At 38.5% G+C, this 21,386-nt stretch overlaps 1 protein-coding gene across 4 annotated transcripts in view; it reads right to left on the bottom strand.

Moving 5' to 3' along the window:
• Positions 1-21,386, bottom strand: part of hmcn1 (hemicentin 1) — a 551,025-nt gene that overhangs the window by 259,121 nt on the left and 270,518 nt on the right. For all 4 annotated transcript variants that reach the window (XM_063064023.1, XM_063064025.1, XM_063064024.1 and 1 more), the window contains exons 24-28: positions 15,603-15,875; positions 12,691-12,786; positions 3,357-3,548; positions 2,336-2,466; positions 1,611-1,758 (exon numbers count right to left, since the gene is read on the bottom strand). In XM_063064023.1, the coding sequence (XP_062920093.1) occupies positions 1,611-1,758; positions 2,336-2,466; positions 3,357-3,548; positions 12,691-12,786; positions 15,603-15,875 (840 nt within the window). The remainder of the gene's footprint in view (positions 1-1,610; positions 1,759-2,335; positions 2,467-3,356; positions 3,549-12,690; positions 12,787-15,602; positions 15,876-21,386) is intronic.

Below are 21,386 nucleotides of genomic sequence, written 5' to 3'. Positions count from 1 at the left end.
TCACCCTTGAAATAGCCCTCCGCAGATCATACCTGGTTTCCTGGTACAGGCCTGGGTCGCCAGACTTGAACGCCACAGATCTAGCCTTCAGCAGACGACGTACCTTCTGGTTCATCCAAAGCTTTTGGTCTGGGAATGTGCAGTAGGTCTTTGTAGGCACACACTTATCCACACAGGTTTTAATGAAGTCGGTAACAACTGCAGCATATTCATTCAGGTTCGAAGATGAATCCCTGAATACAGTCCAGTCCACTGATTCAAAGCAGTCCTGTAGAGTTGCATCTCTAGCACCAGTCCCTGAGGTAACCTCTCATTACATCGTGCTAACCAGAACATTACCCATGCATGTCTCCTGTCTGTTTCCTGTTCACCAGCCAATCTACTATTCACACCTAAATGTTTAATTCCACACCATGAGCTTGCTGCAAAAACCTTTGATGTGACACCTCATTGAATGCCCCTGGAAATCTAAATATGGTGCATTCACTAGTTTCTTATTAACCACAGCATATGACTTCTTCAAAGTGCTCCAATAAATTGATCAAACATGATTTCCCTATCACAAAACTGTGCTAACTTTGTCCATTTATCTCAAATTTTTCGAATTGCTCTGCCATAATTTTTTTAATAATGGCTTCAAACATTTTCCTTTTAGCTATTTTCCCTATTAAGATAAGCAGTATCCAGCTTTCTGCCTCATCCTGTTTGGAATAAGCAGTAAATTGCTAATTTACTATTATGAATAGCTTTATAAGAAATAAAAGTGGTGCATGTTGCACGGCAGTAAGAAACCCTGGAAGGGCAGCAGCTTAAATATGATAACGTGGACCGCAAATTATCCTCTCTAATCAAAATAGGTAAAACCTATAAACACATAATGGCCTTAGGGTTAATGCTAGTCAATGTCAAACCATGTATAATAGTCTGCGTTCATTGTTCTATGGCTGAGAACTTCAGTAAAATTGTTTGACGTATAAAATTATTTGTCCATGAGTTCAGATGTATTATGTTTATTGAAAACACATACTACATGCACTGGAACTGATCAAAGATGACAACATCTGGGCAGACTGGACATGGAGAAGCTGCTGCCAACAATGGCCCTCCCTCCCTGCGGGTGATGCACTGGCCGTGGAGGTACTAGCAGAGGGCAGGGATTCATGCTAGTTCCCCAGCACAGCAACATGGAGGGCCAGGAATGCCCAGATTCCTTCCTGTCACCGTGGGTGCTGCCCAGGCTGGTGTCTGTCATAAAGAACAGCATGGTGCAAGTATTTGGAATGGATGACCAAGAGCATTAGATTGAATCAGTATTCTGCAGGGTGATGCTAGACTGGGAAACAGTGTCCGTGGTATATTGAGGTATGCAAACAATGAGATACACAATAAAAAGAACAGACAATAGTGGATTTGCTCAGTAGATCAAGCTGCATCAATTGAGTGATAAACAGGGAGAATATTTCAGGCAGCTACCTGAGGTTCTAAGCACTCTCTGCTTTTATTTCAAGTTTCCTGTAGCTGGTGTATTTCATTTCTAAATTACTGTATGATGTGTAATATTTTTGAAAGTCTCTGATATTCAGCCCTGCTTCAAATCTATGTCTACTCACCCAACACTTCCAAGTTGAAGCTCTTCTCTGCAGTTCCGGCAATGTTGATTGTTCGACACGTGTACCTCCCTGTGTCACCAGCCACAGTCTTGTGCATTCTCAGGATCTTTCCTCCACTCATTATCTGTATGGCATTACTTTCTCTAACCTTGAGGGCATATTGCAAACATATTTTACCATGAACATTTAGTCTTCAGCTCTCATTATATGTACACGAGATAATATCAGGTTTTCCGAGATATGTTTCTGACATCTTGTACTTCTGATCTATTTGTGGGTGGGTATTCACCCATAGCAGCATTAATATATTTCTAATACCTCTAGGACCTATAGATATCCCAGTACCAACTCTGCATCTATTTATTCATGTTGATAAAAATAAAACAATTCTCTCATGTCTGGTTTTGGATGACCTTGGTACAAGCCCTTTACATCTCTGCTTTAATCCACCTGCATCCACAAATGTTACTGAGGCCTTCTTCCTGAGAACTTTACCTTGTACATTTATTACTGTCCATGAATATCAATCATGGACAAAGATATTTCAGCTGATTCAATTCTTTCTTTGAATCTGCCAGTAAAGACAGCATTCATTTCCAAAACCAGGCTGCATCTGAAAAGACTGTGTGCCAGTTATTCCATATTCCTGATTTTAATACAGGAATCTAGATCTCTGAAGGATCATCAACAAAGTTATTTGCATAATTTGACAAATTACCACATACAGGCAGTCCATCTTTGTACCAGGATATGATGGGAGTAGGGTGTCCTGACACATCACAGAAGAGGCTGATTGGCTGGTTTATGACCACTGACAGGTTAGCTGGCTTTTCATTATCCCTGATATCAGGAGGGACTAGAAAAAGACAATTAAAGTTATTTCTCCAAGGAGAAAGCAAACAAAATTATCATCTTAATTGAATGAACAAAGGATAATTTGTAACCAAAAAATGTGTGAATTTCCATAGAACTGCAGGATAGAGTGAAGATTTATTTGGGGCAGCTTATACTATATAAAATTAATATTTATTACTTGTACTGGGATGGGGGTGCTGGGGACCTTGCACAAAATTGACAGAAATACCTCTATAAGAAGCTGTACAATTTCCAGTCTTGTTTTCTGCTTGTGCTCCATCTCCAAAATGCTCAATGGGAACCAAGAGTAAGAAGTGAACTGAACAAGTAGAGAAATACTTGCCATATATATCATCTCGATACGATAGTGGTTCACAAGCTAATAAACATTTCTGAAATGAAGTAACGTTAGAAAATAGGCAAAAAGGGCACTTGGTTTACCTACAGAAGGGTCCTAATAACAATGGTGATATCAATGAACACTGGTGAAGGGTTAAATATGACCAATCCCTTGGTAGGACTGGGAGAATATTTATTCTTTCTCACCCATTGGAGCAAACAATGTGCAATTCAGTTTAATGCTCCTTCAAAAGACAGCACCACAAACAGAAACACAATCCATTAGCATTTTACTCAAGCATCAACCAAGAGTGTGTGCTCAAATGTTTTGGAGGGATTAGATTTCAAGCCCTCTGACTCACTGAGCCAAAGACACACTGAAGTTTAAAAATCTCTTTAAAAGGGTTAGAAAGGGCACGGTGGACAGGAAAAAGGTACAACTAAAATCGGTTCCAGTCAAGCATTTAAGGGAATTATGAAGTATCTTTTCTTTATCTACACAAGGAGTACTTTGGTCTTTAGATTGGAGAGCATGAACATTTCGTTACCTACCATGGACCTTGAGCTGGTATTTCCTTTCTGTTGATCCAGCCTCATTGACTGCCACACAGACATACTCTCCATCATCATGCAGTGAAACTGTATCAATGAGCAAAGTTCCATCATCCAAAATGGACACACCAGGTTCACTTCCAGTTAACTCTCTTCCATTACGTAGCCACTTGATCACAGGCTTCGGGATACCTAGTAACACAGAATTACAAATTACATGATAAAAGAGTCTCTTTAAGTAGTACAGTCTAGTTACATGTTCAAGAAAACTCAGCAGTTATCTTTGATTTAACTGATTTCATTTGGACTGTGTAATTGTTATGGGACATTATATAAAGCTACCACAAGAGAGAAGTACTATTTAGATGGTGGTGTCTCCAATAAAGAACCCATAGAAATGCTTTCCTTAAAAATGTACAGCATTTTCAAATACATTTTGGTGACTAGAACTCATCTTTTAACTTTAATTGTCTTTTTTTCTGATATTTGACAATATTTTAATAGGACTGATCAAGTTTACCTTCCTTGTTGGCTCCAGATATGTAACAGATGACATGACATTATTAAATATGTGCATTTGTGATCAGTGTACTTCTGCAATATTTCTCAATGATAAAGATCATTTCTTGGTAGGTGGATACAATGAACAATGAGAATAGAACTGAAAGTTTTTTGAAAGAAAGGTTTTCATTTTAAGCAGTGACAGAAAGAGTTTAGAAAAATTACATATTACTGTATTGTCCCCATTTTACTGCATTTTCTTGGTAAGATCATCCCTTAAAGAGACTGAATGCCCTATTATTGAAAAGGTTAAATCCTTGCTAAGATTAATTCAGTGGCTGTACAATATATTTAAAATCATATTGGATTGGATCTTGTTTGGATTTAAGCACCACCAAATGCATTTTTAATCTTATTACAACTTGACCAATACCATTCACTGACTGTATAAAAGCTTCAATCAGGATATATCCACTGGGTACCTAGTCACTCCTCCAGATTTCCAGTTGGATTCCTCCAGACAAGAGAATGAAGGCAGAAGTTGGGCAGGCTAAGATTAGTGGCTAGGTTCACACAAAAGCTGATTAGCAGTCACTGCAAGACTGGCACTGTTCAGGACAACTGTTGCCATACCCGATGTAGTAAGTGAGACAGCGAGCTCAGGAAATAAATCAGTAACAAATGACAACCATGTTTCTACCACTATGGTGTATAAAGCTCTGCTACCCACTGTAATGTTGATAGCAGAGCTTTATGGACCATCACAATGCAGATTCATTATAAGCAGTAGGGTATCTGTCTCCTTCGAAATAGGTATAATGAAGTATGACAATCTTTTAATTCCACTAAATTCTTTGATTAATAATTGAGATTTGAGTTTAAAGTTATCTGCTAGAGTGTTTCTCTCTACTCTTTGTTTATGGAGATGCCTTCATATTAGTTCTGGTTGTTAATTCTTCACCTGAGGCAGTTAGCTTATTGTAAGGCATCCATTTCAGTTGTATTTCATGCTCTTCCCCACCCCCACCCCCAACTCTACAACTTCATTTTCCACAAGTACATATTCAAGTCCCTTCTAAAATTCTCAATTAAATTTGTTCCAGTTGCCCTCACAGGCATTGAATTCACTCTGTGCATGCAAAACAAAGGAAATTTTTCATATTTCCCATATGCAAATTATTTTGTATCTGCCTGTGTCGACTCTCAAGCCAGTGGTAATGTTGACAACTTCTCTCTTTTTACCCATTTTAAATCAGTCACAATTGTATACTTGATCAAATCTCCCCTGAAGTTTCCGTTCCTCCACTTTTGCAGCTGGAATCCCTCATCCCATGAACCATACAAATGAACCTCTTCTGAAATCTCTTCAGGATTTTCAGATCCATTCTGAAACATGACATCTAGAATTGGATGCAGTACTCTCAATTTGGTTTAACCAGCACGTTATAAAGGTTTCACATCATATTCACGTCTCTGTATAAAGCTCAGGATTCCATATGCTTTATTAACAGCTTTCTTACGTGACAGCATTTTCAAAGTTAAAGGCAATGTGTGCACATCCTTTAGAATGGGTTAACATTTAGCCTACATCGTCTTTTCCCTTTCCTTCTGCCAGAAATGCACCACTTCACAGTTCTTTTTAAATTTATTCTGCCACTTGCCCGTCCATATCCTCTGGTAGCTTCTACTAAAATTTTGGAACTTTATCCAGCATCCTCATGTTAATTTAATCATAAAAAACAGTGGTCTTAGCCCTGATACTTGGAGATGGTTACTTTCCTCTTGTCTGCAAACAACTATTAATATTAATTTCCGGAGGACTTCCAGTAGCGCTCATGGAGTGAAGTCGCGTTCTTGACTCGCTCCATTACCTCTGAGTTTTTTTTCTTATGATCAGCTATATTTTAATTAACCATTAAGGCATCAACTTTTACAATACTTTGAAATAAATTGGGCTCTTCGATAACTGGATGCGTTTAAGGTCTGCTATGTCTAAGAATGGGAAAAACGGGAAGGATGGCAAACCTCCGGTTAAACCGAAAGGTATTGATTTCCCTCCGACTGAACCACCGGTGACTTTGAAAGCTATATCGGAGTTAATTCAAAGGGAAATTTCAACCTCTGTTACGGAGCTGATTCGTGCGGAAATTTCAATTAATTTCCAGAAAATTGCCGATTCAATCAATAAGATACAAACATCTATTACGGAACATCAGTCGGCTATATCTGATCTTCAAATATCCACGCAACAAAGTGAGCTTAAGATGGGGAAAATCGAAGAAACAATTAATGTAATGAAGAAGAAACTTGACTTTTTGACCTTTAAAAACTCTGACTTAGAATCTAGAATGCGACGGCAGAATCTACGAATGATCGGGGTGCATGAAGCTGTTGAATCTGATAACCCTATGAAGTATTTTTCTCAACTTTTAAAAGATGCATTTCCTACTGTATTTCCTGACCAACCACCGCTATTGGATCGCGTTCACAGAGTTCCATCATACTCGCTTAGGTCAGATAAACCTCGACATGTCATTTTACGGTTTCATTACTTTCAAGACAAGGAGAAACTGTTTCGATTCGTTCGATCTAAAGGTTTCATTGATTTTTTGGATCTTAAGTTCCGATTCGTGGAAGATTTCAGTAAACCAATCCGGGATCAACGGGTTCGTTACAGATCTGTGATGTCGGAACTCTACAAGATGGATTTAAGACCAGCGCTTCTTTACCCTGCACGTCTAAGGATTTGTACGTTGGATGGAGCCCTCCGTTTTTTTGACTCTCCATCGGATGCCCAGAGTTATCTGGATCAATTTTCACCTTCAACATCTTAATTGTAATTTTTTAACTATCTCCGTTGATTGGAGGCTGTGAATTTGTCGGTCTTAATTTTTTTTGCCTTATTTGGGCAGAAAAGTTTATTTTTGATTACTTAATATGGTTGCTAAACTTTTTTTTAACTGCGTTATTTCTTTCTTTTTCCCAGGGGATTCTGGGTGGTTACTTCCTTATTGTCATTTTATGTATTTCCTTTGTGGCCTTAAATTTTGTAGTTTTTTTTAAAATCTATTTTGTTTCGTAGGTTTTTATAATTAGTTTATGTTAATAATCTTATTTTTTTTGTTGTTCTGTTTATTCATGGGTCTGGGGTTTATTGTGGTTTTTTTATATATTTTCTGGCTTTTATTCTGTTATGTGTTTATTTTAATTGAGTTAACTTTTTTTTTATTCTTTTACTGTTTTATAATCAGCTGATCTTTTTTATATTTACACTTTTTTTTTAGGGAGCGTATACCGGAAGTCATGGGGGTAGTTTTAGTGCTTGCTTCTTTCGGGCTGGTCTGCGTTAGATTTAGCCTTGAGGTTATGGGCTGGGGGGTGGTGGGAGGGGCTTCACGTTTTAGTTTCTTTCTTCTTGGGCTATATACATTATTGAAGTATTGGTTGTGTTCTTCTTCCCGGTATCTCTTGTATGTTCTGTTCCCTCTCCGGGTTCGTGGGTCGAGCCTATCGTCAATCCTCCTTGTTGTGGGTTGACTTTAGGGTTTATGGAGTCTATTATTAATTTTGTCTCCTGGAATACTAATGGTCTTAATCATCCTATTAAAAGGAAAAAAGTTTTTAAAGTGTTCCGGAGACTTAAAGCACAAATTTTATTCTTACAAGAGACCCATGTGCGGAGGGGGGACAGACTACGTTTTTTTAAATTCTGGAAGGGTCAACAGTTTCATTCGAACTCCAATGCTAAGATTCGAGGCATCTCTATTTTTATAGACTCCTCAGTTACTTTTATACAACATGATATTATTTCTGATCCGAATGGTAGATTTCTATTGGTTAGTGGTTTACTATTTAATAAAAAAGTAGTTTTGGTTAATGTTTATGCTCCTAATATGGACTGTCCGGAATTTTATAAATCATTATTTAATCAGTTTCCGAATTTGAATGAGTTTTCATTGATCTGGGGCGGAGATCTTAATACCTGTTTGTCTCCAGCTTTGGACCATTCGGCTCCTTTACGGACCTTACCTAATAAATCTGCAACTTTGATTAATTCATTCCTTTCTGATTCTGGGTCGACGGACATTTGGCGTTTTTTGCATCCTCAGGAAAAAGATTTTTCTTTTTTTTCATATGTTCATCATTCCTATTCAAGAATTGATTATTTCTTTATTGATTCTCGTCTTATTTCCTCAGTGATTAAATGTGATTATGATTCTATAACCATTTCGGATCATGCTCCACTTAAGCTTTCTATTAAAATTCTGGCCAACATACAAAATAATAGACAATGGCGTTTTAATTTGTTGTTGCTTCAGGACTCGGACTTTGTTAACTTTATGAATGAACAGATTGATCTTTTTTTTACAATTAACCATACAGAGGATATTTCTGTTAACACTCTTTGGGACACTTTTAAAGCTTATATTCGTGGTCAGATTATCTCGTATTCTGCTGCTTTGAGGAAGAAGCAGAAGCAGGAGGAGTTGGTAATTGTGGACAAGATTAAGGAAATTGATAAGAAATATGTTATAGCTCCTTCTGAGGAGTTATATAAACAAAGAACTGAACTCCAAATGGAACACAGTTTATTACTCTCGTCCTCGATTGTAAACCAATTAAAGAAAACAAGAAGTGAATTTTATGTACACAGTGACAAAATTGTCAAACTGTTGGCTAATCAATTGAAGTCTAATTATGCTAAATCTCAAATTAATCAGATTTATAACCAAAATGATCGACTGATACTTGATCATGTGGGGATTAATCAAACCTTCTGTGATTTTTACTCTTCCTTATATCAAGCAGAGTCTCCTCGAGATTCTAAATATATGAATGATTTTTTAGATAATTTAGACTTCCCTGAGATTTCACAGGATATGGCTTCTATGTTAGATACTTCCATTACCATGGATGAGATTAAGAATGTTATTTTCTCTATGAATTTGGGGAAAGCTCCTGGCCCTGATGGGCTTACCGTAGAATTTTATAAATGTTTTGCTCGTTCATTAATCCCTTGGCTCTGTAGGGTTTTTGAGGCTTCATTGAAACTTGGTAAACTTCCTGAATCTTTTAATAGAGCGTCAATCTCTTTAATATTAAAGAAGGATAAAGATCCTGCTCAATGTGCATCTTATAGACCAATATCTTTATTAAATGTTGATTCTAAAGTTTTTTCTAAGTTATTAGCAAATAGATTAGAAAAAGTACTTCCCTCTATTATTTCGGAAGACCAAACGGGTTTTATTAAAGGTCGTTACTCTTTTTATAATATTCGTCCACTGTTAAATATCGTTTATACTCCCTCACAAAATGTTCCTGAGTGTGTTATCTCTTTAGATGCCGAGAAAGCTTTTGATAGAGTAGAATGGCCTTATTTATTTAAGGTGCTTGAAATGTTTAATTCTAGCTCGGAATTTATATCCTGGATTAAACTCTTATATTATTCTCCTGTGGGCTCGGTTCGTACTAACTCTTTAAGTTCACCTTTTTTCCCTCTTTTTCGAGGTACTCGACAAAGTTGTCCTCTTAGTCCCTTATTATTTGATATTGCATTAGAACCTCTTGCAATTGCCATTCGAGAATCTCCAAATATTACTGGGAAACTCGGGGCTTAAAGTCCCATAAATTATCACTCTATGCTGATGATTTACTTTTATATATTTCTAATCCTCAAAAATCCATCCCGGCTGTTTTAGAGTTATTAGCACAATTTGGTCTTTTTTCAGGTTATAAATTAAATCTTAGTAAGAGTGAACTCTTTCCGATTAATAAACAACTTCCCTTATATTATAAATTTCCATTTAAATTTATTAATAATTATTTTTCATATCTTGGGATTAAAATTACTTGTAAATACAAAGATTTATTTAAGACTAACTTTTTACCATTAATAGACCATATTACTCAACTTTCATCTAAATGGTTTCCTTTATATTTAACTTTGATTGGTCGTATTAATGCAGTTAAGATGTTTTTTTTGCCAAAATTTTTATATATATTTCAGGCATTACCAATCTTTGTTCCAAAATCTTTTTTTGACAAAGTCGACTCTAAAATTTCTTCATTTATTTGGCAGAATAAAAACCCGAAACTGGGTAAAACACATTTACAGAAAGCTAAGAGAGATGGAGGCTTAGCATTACCTAACTTTAGATTTTATTATTGGGCAATTAATATTCGACATATGAAATTCTGGTTATTGGACCAGGATATACTATCCATTCCTAAATGGGTAGCATTGGAATTACAATCTGTTCAGGGTTTTACACTTGGCTCTATTTTAGGTTCCTCTCTTCCTTTTGATTGGAAACGCCTTAAACAGGTGTCTAACCCGATAGTTAAATATACCTTGCGTATTTGGTTTCAATTCAGAAAATTTTTTGATCTTAATCAATTTGGGTTAGCGATTCCTATTTTAGGTAACATATTTTTTCCTCCCTCTTTTATGGATCGTGCTTTTCAAATTTGGAAGACTAAGGGTATTTCACGGTTTTTGGATTTATTTTTAGATGGTTCCCTTATGTCTTTTGAACAATTATCTAATAAATATAACTTATCAAGAATACATTTTTTTAGATATCTACAAGTTAGAAATTTCCTAAGTACTATACTTTCTTCCTTTCCAATGCTTCCTCCTACATACATTTTAGATACTATAATCAACCTTAATCCATGTCAGAAAGGTGCATCGGCTATGATTTATAATATTATTATGAAACTTAGGAAAGCTCCATTTGATAAGATTAGGGTAGATTGGGAACAGGGATTGGGGTTTACCATTTCCGTGGATGACTGGGGGCAGATTTTACAATTAGTCAATACTTCCTCTATCTGTGTTAAACATTCCCTAATTCAATTTAAAGTTGTTCATAGAGCACATATGTCCAAAGATAAGTTAGCGCGCTTTTATTCTCATATTAATCCTTTTTGTGATAGATGTCCGGGGCAGATAGCCTCTTTAACTCATATGTTTTGGTCTTGCCCTACTTTGGAAACTTTTTGGAGAGACATTTTTAATATTATCTCCAAGGTATTGAATATAGATATCTCTCCTCACCCTATTACTGCTATCTTTGGACTACCTAAAATTTCCAGTAATCTCTCCCCTTCAGCCCGTAGAATGATTGCATTTCTTACTTTAATGGCGAAAAGATGTATCTTACAACATTGGAAAGAGCTTAATGCTCCAACTACCTTTTTTTGGTTTTCTCAGACGATATTATGCTTGAATCTGGAGAAAATTAGAAGCAATCTTTATGACTCCTCATTTAAATTTGAACAGACTTGGAGATCTTTTATTCAATATTTTCATTTAATGTAATATATACCCTTCTTGTTTTTTTTACTGTTTTTAATGGAGGTCGGGATTGAGGACGTGATTTTAAGTTTAACTCTGTTTGGTTTCAAGTTAGCCCATTGCTTTGCTTTGCTTTTAGTTAGTTGCACGGTGGGTTTTTTTTGGGGGGGGGTTTCCTTTTCTCTATTGATATATATATAAAATTAGTATACTATTATGTTACCTTGGTATGTTATGTTTAAATTACATTGTTTGTAGTATTTTTTTTGTATTAATATCTTCTGTAATTTTATTATATTCTAACAGTGTATTAGTGTCTATATGGCTTACCTTTTTGTAAACTTATTTAATAAAAAGATTTAAAAAGAAAAGAAAGAATATTAATTTCCTGCTTTCTGCCCTTAAGCCAATTATTGATTTTCAGGCTATCACTGGTTCCTTTATTCCATGAACCTTAATTCTGCGAATTGGCCTTTCTAAAAGATATTTGGTTTTCTTTACACAGAAAACACAAGTTTATGTGGCACTCCCACTGAAATCAATGGTTTTACAGCAAACACACAATAACATCTGTTACATATAAGCTGCAGCTATTGGTCTCTTTGCATTGATTCAAATAGTCAGGGTATACTTAGGAACCACGGGTTGCATACTATTGAAAACTCTGGCTTACTGTTTGGATTACTAACCCCTACTCACCATTATGGATGAACTAAGATTATGGGTGATGATTGTGTCTGAAAGAAACTTCGACTCGAGCTCACAAACTCTACTCCACACACAATCCATGACATTCTCCCAGTGGATCAAACCAAAACTTGATAATAAAACATTTTAATCAATCAGTATTATTTTTAAAAAGCTGCCTAGCTATCTCTTATCCCAGAATTATGTTACATACCAAACTCTATGAAACTGTGACAAATAAAGAGTTCACAATATCCCAAGGAATTAAGCAAAGCTGTGTGCATGCAAGAGAAAGGTAACGTATAAAGTACAGCATATACATTAACCAAAATGATGTGGATTTGAGATCATGCCAGTTCTCACAGCACAACCTGATACAGTGTGCAGCATCTCCCAGAAGATCACGTGAATCATGATATGACAAAGTGCTATAAATTCACATGTAGAGTGGAAGATCAACGATAAACCCTTCCCAAAGCTGTGTTCCCAAGGACAGGCTATCACCTCACTTCAGAGTCCACTGATATTTCATTTGCAGTTCTTATATTTGTAAGAGCATACAATGAACTAAAACAGCACATAGAAACTTCACAACAAATCTATCCTCAATAGCATATGCTGAATATTACCTGCATGTTCCTATAACCCATGTTATCCTATATAACAGAAAGCTTTAGGTTCTGCACCCCAGGACATTCCATGATTTTCCCTACCTGCAGTGTTAATCTGGGCACTGGAAAGTAATGCAATAATACCACCTAAAACACAAAGCATCTTTACTGAGAATACAATTGACAATATTCAATGGATATCGAAATGCAGTATTAATGCATTTCATAGACATACCCTTGGCTGGACATGGAAATGCAATACGCTGGTTTGCCATTCTCTCTTGGAAAGGAGTATTAAATGGAGGTCCTGGGTCTTCAACAGTAGGAGGTTCTATAAACAAAATGGAAATAATACCTACAATTTATTCAATTCACCATGAACAAAAGACTAAAATATGAGCTTGGAAGACTCACAACTGGTTTAGTCAATCTTCGCTTGGATTTTCAATCTTCTTGCAAAAATCACCTATTACATTTAGGACAACCAGGAATCCAAAGATAATCCAGCCTTCAGCTCAATCATTTTCTGAAATATCCCTCCCCTTCAGCTACCTTTTGCCCACTTCGTTTCCTACATTATGCAAAGAACTCCTGGATATCTAATGTACAGCCAACATCACTATTCTGACCTGAACCTGGCTCATTCCTCAGACACTGTCTTTAGCTTATCCATGAGTTCCATCACTTGCTCCATTGACTCTATTCCACTAAACCATTTAGTTTCAGATTTCCTTTTCTGGCCTCCATGCTGGTATTGGCTGGGGTTTTACTGGTATCTGCTGTTGGTTCAATCCACTGAACCCACCTGATTCTGTGATAAAGATTTCAGAGCCAAAGTGTGGTGCGGTCCACTGCAAGGCCCAGGATAGCAGCAGTGCAAAAGAGAAGCTTTTGGCAGCTTTTATCACTGAAACATATGTTAGCTTTCACACCTTTTAAAATGCCTTCAATGTTGAAGTAAACAACTGTATATTGCCTTGCAGTTTGCATGGGAAGAATTGCAATTTGGAAATAAAAATAAAAAAAGAACTTTTAAACAATTAAAAACATCCAACAAAAGATCCCCAAGTCATGAGGGTTGGTAGATTGATTGGCCATTGTATTTGCCCCTTGTGTGTAGGTGAGTGATAAAATCTGGGGTGGGGAGAGTAGTAGAGGAGAATGTGGTGAAAATAAAAATGGGATTAATGTAGGAGCAGTGAAAAATAGGTGATTGATGTTCAGTGTGGACCCGAAGGCAAAAGGACCTGTCTCTATGCTGTATCTCTCCATGATGAGCAGGTTATTTTTAGTAAAGGAACTTATCTTTCCTTACTTTTCTTCTTGACATCCCCACAATTTATCCTAAATGCCCTGTGGTTGTAGATCACGTGCCAAGTCTAGCCTGGTACATGATCCAAGAAAAGCCAGGACTAACAGGCTCTGGGACAGCTTCTTCCACCAGGCCATCAGATTAATATGATTTCACATTGCACATTTAGATGGGGATGTAATTAAAAGATTTTTACTCATGTATGTGAAGGATGTAAGAAATAACGTCAATTCAATTCAATGTAATTCCCCAGCTTATTGGAACACTGAGTTCTGAATCAGGTTCTCCTACCTTGAATCATTCACATGCTGAAAAAGCACTAACGGGGTTAGCAGCTCCATCCCTTCACTCTAAATAGTTACATGTCTTCTGATATATGCTTCCTTACATACCAACTCTCCTCTTCAAAAGTAAAAGCATATGCTTGCCTCTGCCCCCTTTTTCCTTTTTATAATTCCTAACAATGCTTCATCAGCCAAATCTATGCCTATTTAATTCATCAGACCATCATCTTCTCCTCCTTATCCTCTACTATCTCTATCAGTGGACATAACCTTGATTGGTTTTATCCTGATTTATTTAATCATATACAGGACAATGCAATCCCCAAATAATCCAGTGAATGAAGAAAATCTACTTAGTGACCAAGACATTGCCAAATGTGGAGCAGAAGATGAAATTGAAAAATGGTGCAAACAAAATGCATTTTCACATGCTTGTATACAAGCATATATTAGATCATGATAAAACATAGGTGGCCTACATAAATAGCCTCTCCTGAGCGGTGAAAATTCAGTGCAAAAGTTCATCAATACTGTAAGCTTTTGCATTGAGGAAGCTGCAGGTCCGAATACAGAAACATTCGCAAATCTTTTTTGACCTCTTGGCATTTTGGAAAGTAGAGGAAGATTTGAGGATGAATTTTGAGAGGTGGGAAAGGCTGGGAGAATGGAGACAACCTCACAGCAAAGGATATAAGACTGCAAGAGGGAGAAGAAGATTGGGGGAGTGGGTAGGCAATGTGCTGAGCATTCCAGGGTGGTATGAATCTTTGCTGGAGAGATGACCAGGAACTAGGAGGGCCAAGAAGTTGACTGGTGGTGAAGTCCACAATAATAACTGTGGGTTGGGAATCCTGAGGAAATGAGGGGATAGAGCCCACATTGGACGGTGAGGGAGCAAGATATTTGAATGAGATATTTGAGAAACCTTAACCATTTAGTCTATAGTTGGGGTAGTGATGTCAACAATCACTCAGGAAGTAAGTTTAGGGAGAGATCTACACGTTCTTGACTTCCAACAACATTACCAAAGAAATAACCTAAACACTCTGGTTAAAATATACTTCCAATGTTCAGGCTTCAAATATGTAGATTATATCCAAGTCATGTTAATTGAGCTTTATATGACATTGAATGTGAACGCACGTGCCTTGTGGCCTGCAAGCATAAACCCCGATCAAACTTCCATAAGTCAGATGGATTTAATAAAAAAAACTTTGCTCACATAACTCATAAAGTTTTGTACTATGTGATAAATTTTTCAGGTCCCCATGCTTCCTATAAAAATATCATTATTGCAGTTAATAAAATACGTGGTCTATTTGTTGTATGTTGGCATTGCTTAATTTTTAAGACCTCTGACTAATACCATTAATTTTTCCTTTTTAAAGTGTATGCTAGTTAAGCCTGCAGAGCCAGTGAATACCAACATTTTATACAAAAGGTTCTCCACACCTTTGTGATCAGTATTCAACTCAGTCAATGGTAGGACATTTTGCTCTTCATATTTTCACTACTTTGCCAAAAATGTCTTTATTTTTCATCGGTACCTACCATGAACCTGTACAGTTGTATTTACTTCATGTTGTCCAGCCACATTCTTGGCAACACATGTATAAACTCCATCATCATTGAGTTGGACCTTCTTAATAGTCAACGTTCCTTCTGTGTCCACACTGTACTGTTCTTTATTGAATGAAATGTTACTCTTTTCTTTATACCAGCTTACGCTGGGAGTTGGCACGCCCTGTGCATTGCAGGGGATATCAATCCTTTGACCTGCTTGGACTTTTATAATGCGGGGTCCAGACCGAATTCTTGGAGGAACTAAAGAACAACAAATAACATAATTTTTAGAACACAAGAACACATTTTTTAAGATAGAATCTCTGTCTTTCAGCATGATACCATATCTAGTAGTAACCACTTCGGACAAAATAGAGATTGTACTCTCTGACTTTGTTGGATTTAGTTAGAAACTTGTGATATAAAATATTATTCAATTTTCCCCAACAGTGGTATCCATTAACACTACTCTGTTGCACAATTTTACCTACTTCATTCAAATTAAAAGCAAGCAGAAGAGAGTTGAGTCTAAACTGTTGCTCAAAACTTTAAATATGCAGAGAAATACAGATTATACTAAGCCAGCACTTCAATCTTCTCAGTTACATTCTCTTTAATAGTGCTTGCTGTCTTATTGTGGAAGACTGCATTAACATCAAGGTTATGACTAAAATTACCTCTCAGGATGTGACAGCTTGTTTCTTATTGGGAGCTATTCCACCACCACATCCTTCCCATTGATCCTCTCCATCCACCACAAACCCACCTTCCCTATATGAAAATATTCTCCATTATTGGCTTTGCACAAACTAACATGATGCCTGTGGCCCTCATCACCGAATAATGTTTCAGTATGTTTCTCTGCTAACCTGGCAGCATCTCCTTTGGGCATCCTCACTTTATTTTAGGACTCGCGCTGGCCGTGTGAACAGAATCCTCTGAAAACCTGTTTTCTCAGAGTTTTTGACCATGGTTTGTATATAATACAGTAAGTGGTCCTGGACAAATGAAGATATTTGGATTTTGCAGAAGGGGTAATGCAAGGCAACAAGCACCCAGTTATTGCAGGGTTAACCAGATATCACTTCCAACATGTGCAAAAATTCAATTAAGCTGGATATTAGTGTCTGAGATACTTCGTCCTTTCACAGGTTCTTCGATTAGCAGCCCTCATTGATAGCTTAGACACTCTTAATCAATATAGTAGCATCATTTTTGAATTTTTGCTCAATAAAAACATGATAAAAGCTTTAAGTTTGCTGTATACAGGTATTGTTTAGTATCAAATGACATTTACTATCAGCAAACTCTCTGGCCTTGCAAATGTAACTGTGCGGCTATAGTTAAAAGGTGTTGCAGGTAACATTCATGTTTGTTTTCCTTTCCTTTGGCCTCATCTAAAGTAACATGCTCATTACTGGTTATCATATCAGAGTAATAATGTAAGAACTTTCGAAGTTTTACAAGAATACCTTCTGGGATGAGGGACGATGGTTACAAAGGCAGATTAAAGAGACAGAGTAAACCTGATAAAGGATCTGGATGGATGGTGGAGGCTGCACCCTCTGATGGAGGAATTGTGGACAAGCTGTCACAGGTATTAAATAAAAGGGGAAGCATAACATGAACAGAAACTTCCGTGCAGAATCTGGAAAGTACTGCCTGTGAACGTGGAGGGGTCAGGTCCCATTGTGGCCTTTCCAAGAGAGATGGATAGATTTATGATGACGAAAAATATTGCAACGTTGGTGATAAAGAGTCAGGGGTGGAATTAGTGATTTTACTTGTAGGAAGATGGGACAACATGCAGAATAATGTTCTGTGCTGTAACCATACTATGATTCTCATAAAACACCATCCATATTCAATGTCAAGAGAGAGATAATGACACATTTTATTGCCTGATTTCATAACCATAGTCTAAATCATTTGAGAGTAGATGGCAGTGACTGATGTTTTCCTTACACCTCACAAGACAGAGCAGCTCATTGCCAACGACTGGTAGTTTAAGTCAGTGGTCCCCAACCTCCAGGTCGCGGACTGATACCAGGCAGCAAAGCATGCAGGGGCACAGCGGTAGCCTGGATGCACTCAGCACATGGGCAGGAATGGATTCTCAATATTCCTGGATTTCAGTGCTTTAGAAGGGATAGAGAGGGCGGAAAAAGGGGAGGAGGGGTGGCATTACTGGTCAGGGATACTATTACAACTACAGAAAGGGTGGGTAATGTAGCAGGATCCTCTTTTGAGTCAGTATGGGTGGAAGTCAGGAACAGGAAGGGAGCAGTTACTCTATTGGGGGTATTCTATAGGCCCCCTGGTAGCAGCAGAGATACAGAGGAGCAGATTGGGAGACAGATTTTGGAAAGGTGCAAAAATAACAGGGTTGTTATCATAGGTGACTTTAACTTCACTAATATTGATTGGCACCTGATTAGTTCCAAGGGTTTAGATGGGGCAGAGTTTGTTAAGTGTGTCCAGGATGGATTCCTGTCACAATATGTGGACTGGCCGACTAGGGGGAATACCATACTAGATCTAGTACTAGGTAATGAACCGGGTCAGGTCACAGATCTCTCAGCGGGTGAGCATCTGGGGGACAGTGACCACCGCTCCCTGGCCTTTAGCATTATGGAAAAGGATAGAATCAGAGAGGACAGGAAAATTTTTAATTGGGAAAAGGCAAATTATGAGGCTATAAGGCTAGAACTTGCGGGTGTGAATTGGGATGAAGTTTTTGCAGGGAAATGTACTATGGACATGTGGTCAATGTTTAGAGATCTCTTGCGGGATGTAAGGGATAAATTTGTCCCGGTGAGGAAGATAAAGAATGGTAGGGTGAAGGAACCATGGGTGACAAGTGAGGTGGAAAATCTAGTCAGGTGGAAGAAGGCAGCATACATGAGGTTTAGGAAGCAAGGATCAGATGGGTCTATTGAGGAATATAGGGAAGCAAGAAAGGAGCTTAAGAAGGGGCTGAGAAGAGCAAGAAGGGGGCATGAGAAGGCCTTCGCAAGTAGGGTAAAGGAAAACCCCAAGGCATTCTTCAATTATGTGAAGAAAAAAAGGATGACAGGAGTGGAGGTAGGACCGATTAGAGATAAAGGTGGGAAGATGTGCCTGGAGTCTGTGGAAGTGAGCGAGGTCCTCAATGAATACTTCTCTTCGGTATTCACTAATGAGAGGGAACTTGATGATGGTGAGGACAATATGAGTGAGGTTGATGTTCTGGAGCATGTTGATATTAAAGGAGAGGAGGTGTTGGAGTTGTTAAAATAAGTCCCCAGGGTCTGACGGAATATTCCCCAGGCTGCTCCACGAGGCGAGAGAAGAGATTGCTGAGCCTCTGGCTAGGATCTTTATGTCCTCGTTGTCCACGGGAATGGTACCGGAGGATTGGAGGGAGGCGAATGTTGTCCCCTTGTTCAAAAAAGGTAGTAGGGATAGTCCAGGTAATTATAGACCAGTGAGTCTTACATTTGTGGTGGGAAAGCTGTTGGAAAAGATTCTTAGAGATAGGATCTATACGCATTTAGAGAATCATGGTCTGATCAGGGACAGTCAGCATGGCTTTGTGAAGGGCAGATCGTGTCTAACAAGCCTGATAGAGTTCTTTGAGGAGGTGACCAGGCATACAGATGAGGTTAGTGCAGTGGATGTGATCTATATGGATTTTAGTAAGGCATTTGACAAGGTTCCACACGGTAGGCTTATTCAGAAAGTTAGAAGGCATGGGATCCAGGGAAGTTTGGCCAGGTGGATTCAGAATTGGCTTGCCTGCAGAAGGCAGAGGGTGGTGGTGAAGGGAGTACATTCAGATTGGAGGATTGTGACTAGTGGTGTCCCACAAGGATCTGTTCTGGGACCTCTACTTTTTGTGATTTTTATTAACGACCTGGATGTCGGGGTAGAAGGGTGGGTTGGCAAGTTTGCAGACGACACAAAAGTTGGTGGTGTTGTAGATAGTGTAGAGGATTGTCAAAGATTGCAGAGAGACATTGATAGGATGCAGAAGTGGGCTGAGAAGTGGCAGATGGAGTTCAACCCAGAGAAGTGTGAGGTGGTACACTTTGGAAGGACAAACTCCAAGGCAGAGTACAAAGTAAATGGCAGGATACTTGGTAGTGTGGAGGAGCAGAGGGATCTCGGGGTACATGTCCACAGAGCCCTGAAAGTTGCCTCACAGGAGGATAGGGTAGTTAAGAAAGCTTATGGGGTGTTAGCTTTCATAGGTCGAGGGATAGAGTTTAAGAGTCGCGATGTAATGATGCAGCTCTATAAAACTCTGGTTAGGCCACACTTGGAGTACTGTGTCCAGTTCTGGTCACCTCACTATAGGAAGGATGTGGAAGCACTGGAAAGGGTACAGAGGAGATTTACCAGGATGCTGCCTGGTTTAGAGAGTATGCATTATGATCAGAGATTAAGGGAGCTAGGGCTTTACTCTTTGGAGAGAAGGAGGATGAGAGGAGACATGATAGAGGTGTACAAGATAATAAGAGGAATAGATAGAGTGGATAGCCAGCGCCTCTTCCCCAGGGCACCACTGCTCAATACAAGAGGACATGGCTTTAAGGTAAGGGGTGGGAAGTTCAAGGGGGATATTAGAGGAGGGTTTTTTTAGTCAGAGAGTGGTTGGTGCGTAGAATGCACTGCCTGAGTCAGTGGTGGAGGCAGATACACTAGTGAAGTTTAAGAGACTACTAGACAGGTATATGGAGGAATTTAAGGTGGGGGCTTATATGAGAGGCAGGGTTTGAGGATCAGCGCAACATTGTGGGCCGAAGGGCCTGTACTGCGCTGTACTATTCTATGTTCTATGTTCTACATCTTTAAGAAAAAAGCCGAAATAAACAAGCTAATTAATTAGGTGGTGCCCAGCACGTAAATGTCGGCCCAGATCAGAGGCGATTGCCGACTGCCGCCTGGGTGCGTCCCCGCTACTGCTGCACCCCTGCATGCTTCGCGGACCGGTATTGGTCCGCGGCCCAGAGGTTGGGGACCACTGGTTTAAGTCATGGAAGAGTATGAACAAATTAACTTTCTGATACATTTCTGGACACATTAAGGCGAGATGAAGAGAAGGAAAGAAGTTCTCTAATTTTAGGGACCAGTAAATTCTCCAGACAGAGAGACAAAGTTGCTGTGGGCAGAGAGGTCACGAATAAGTTCAGCTCCAGGTGTTAATCCCAGAGGACAATGATGCAGTGTTGCAAAGAAGTTTAATAACTTGACAACTGTAGTCAAGATCAGTGAAACCATTATCAAATCCCTTCTACAGCTGCACTACCAGAATTACACATTGCTCTATACAAGCCATCACTCATCTCACAACAGCATCTATCAGACAGGTCTTTGGCTTCATATTCATGAATTCAACTGAACCTCATATTTACTACCATTCCAAATCTGACACCAACAACTTGCAACATCTGCACACCACCAGCTGTTCAAACTTGGCACATCACCCAGACACATTGTAAGGCAACCATACAGAGGTTCGTCTGTTCTGTGGGAGAAGGTTCTGTGCAACAGGTGCCAGCAGCAACAGACTGGTGCAGAGACCACAAGGATGAGAGAATCCATGTGTTAGAAGCTAATGAATGTTTTCCTGTATCCTAATGAATATCATTCCCAAAGTTAATAAGGATTAACATATGGCTTTGATTATATCATGTGGCCCAGTCTAGCGATGCCACTGTCAGCATAGATCAGTATCATCAGTCACCCAGTTTGCAAACCTCTGTCACTTGCTATACCACTGAATAATCT

This window comes from Mobula hypostoma, chromosome 12 (genome assembly GCF_963921235.1).
Source record: "Mobula hypostoma chromosome 12, sMobHyp1.1, whole genome shotgun sequence".
NCBI lineage: Eukaryota > Metazoa > Chordata > Chondrichthyes > Myliobatiformes > Myliobatidae > Mobula > Mobula hypostoma.
Note: the sequence above shows the minus strand (reverse complement) of the source record. Positions and strands in the feature narration are given on the sequence as shown.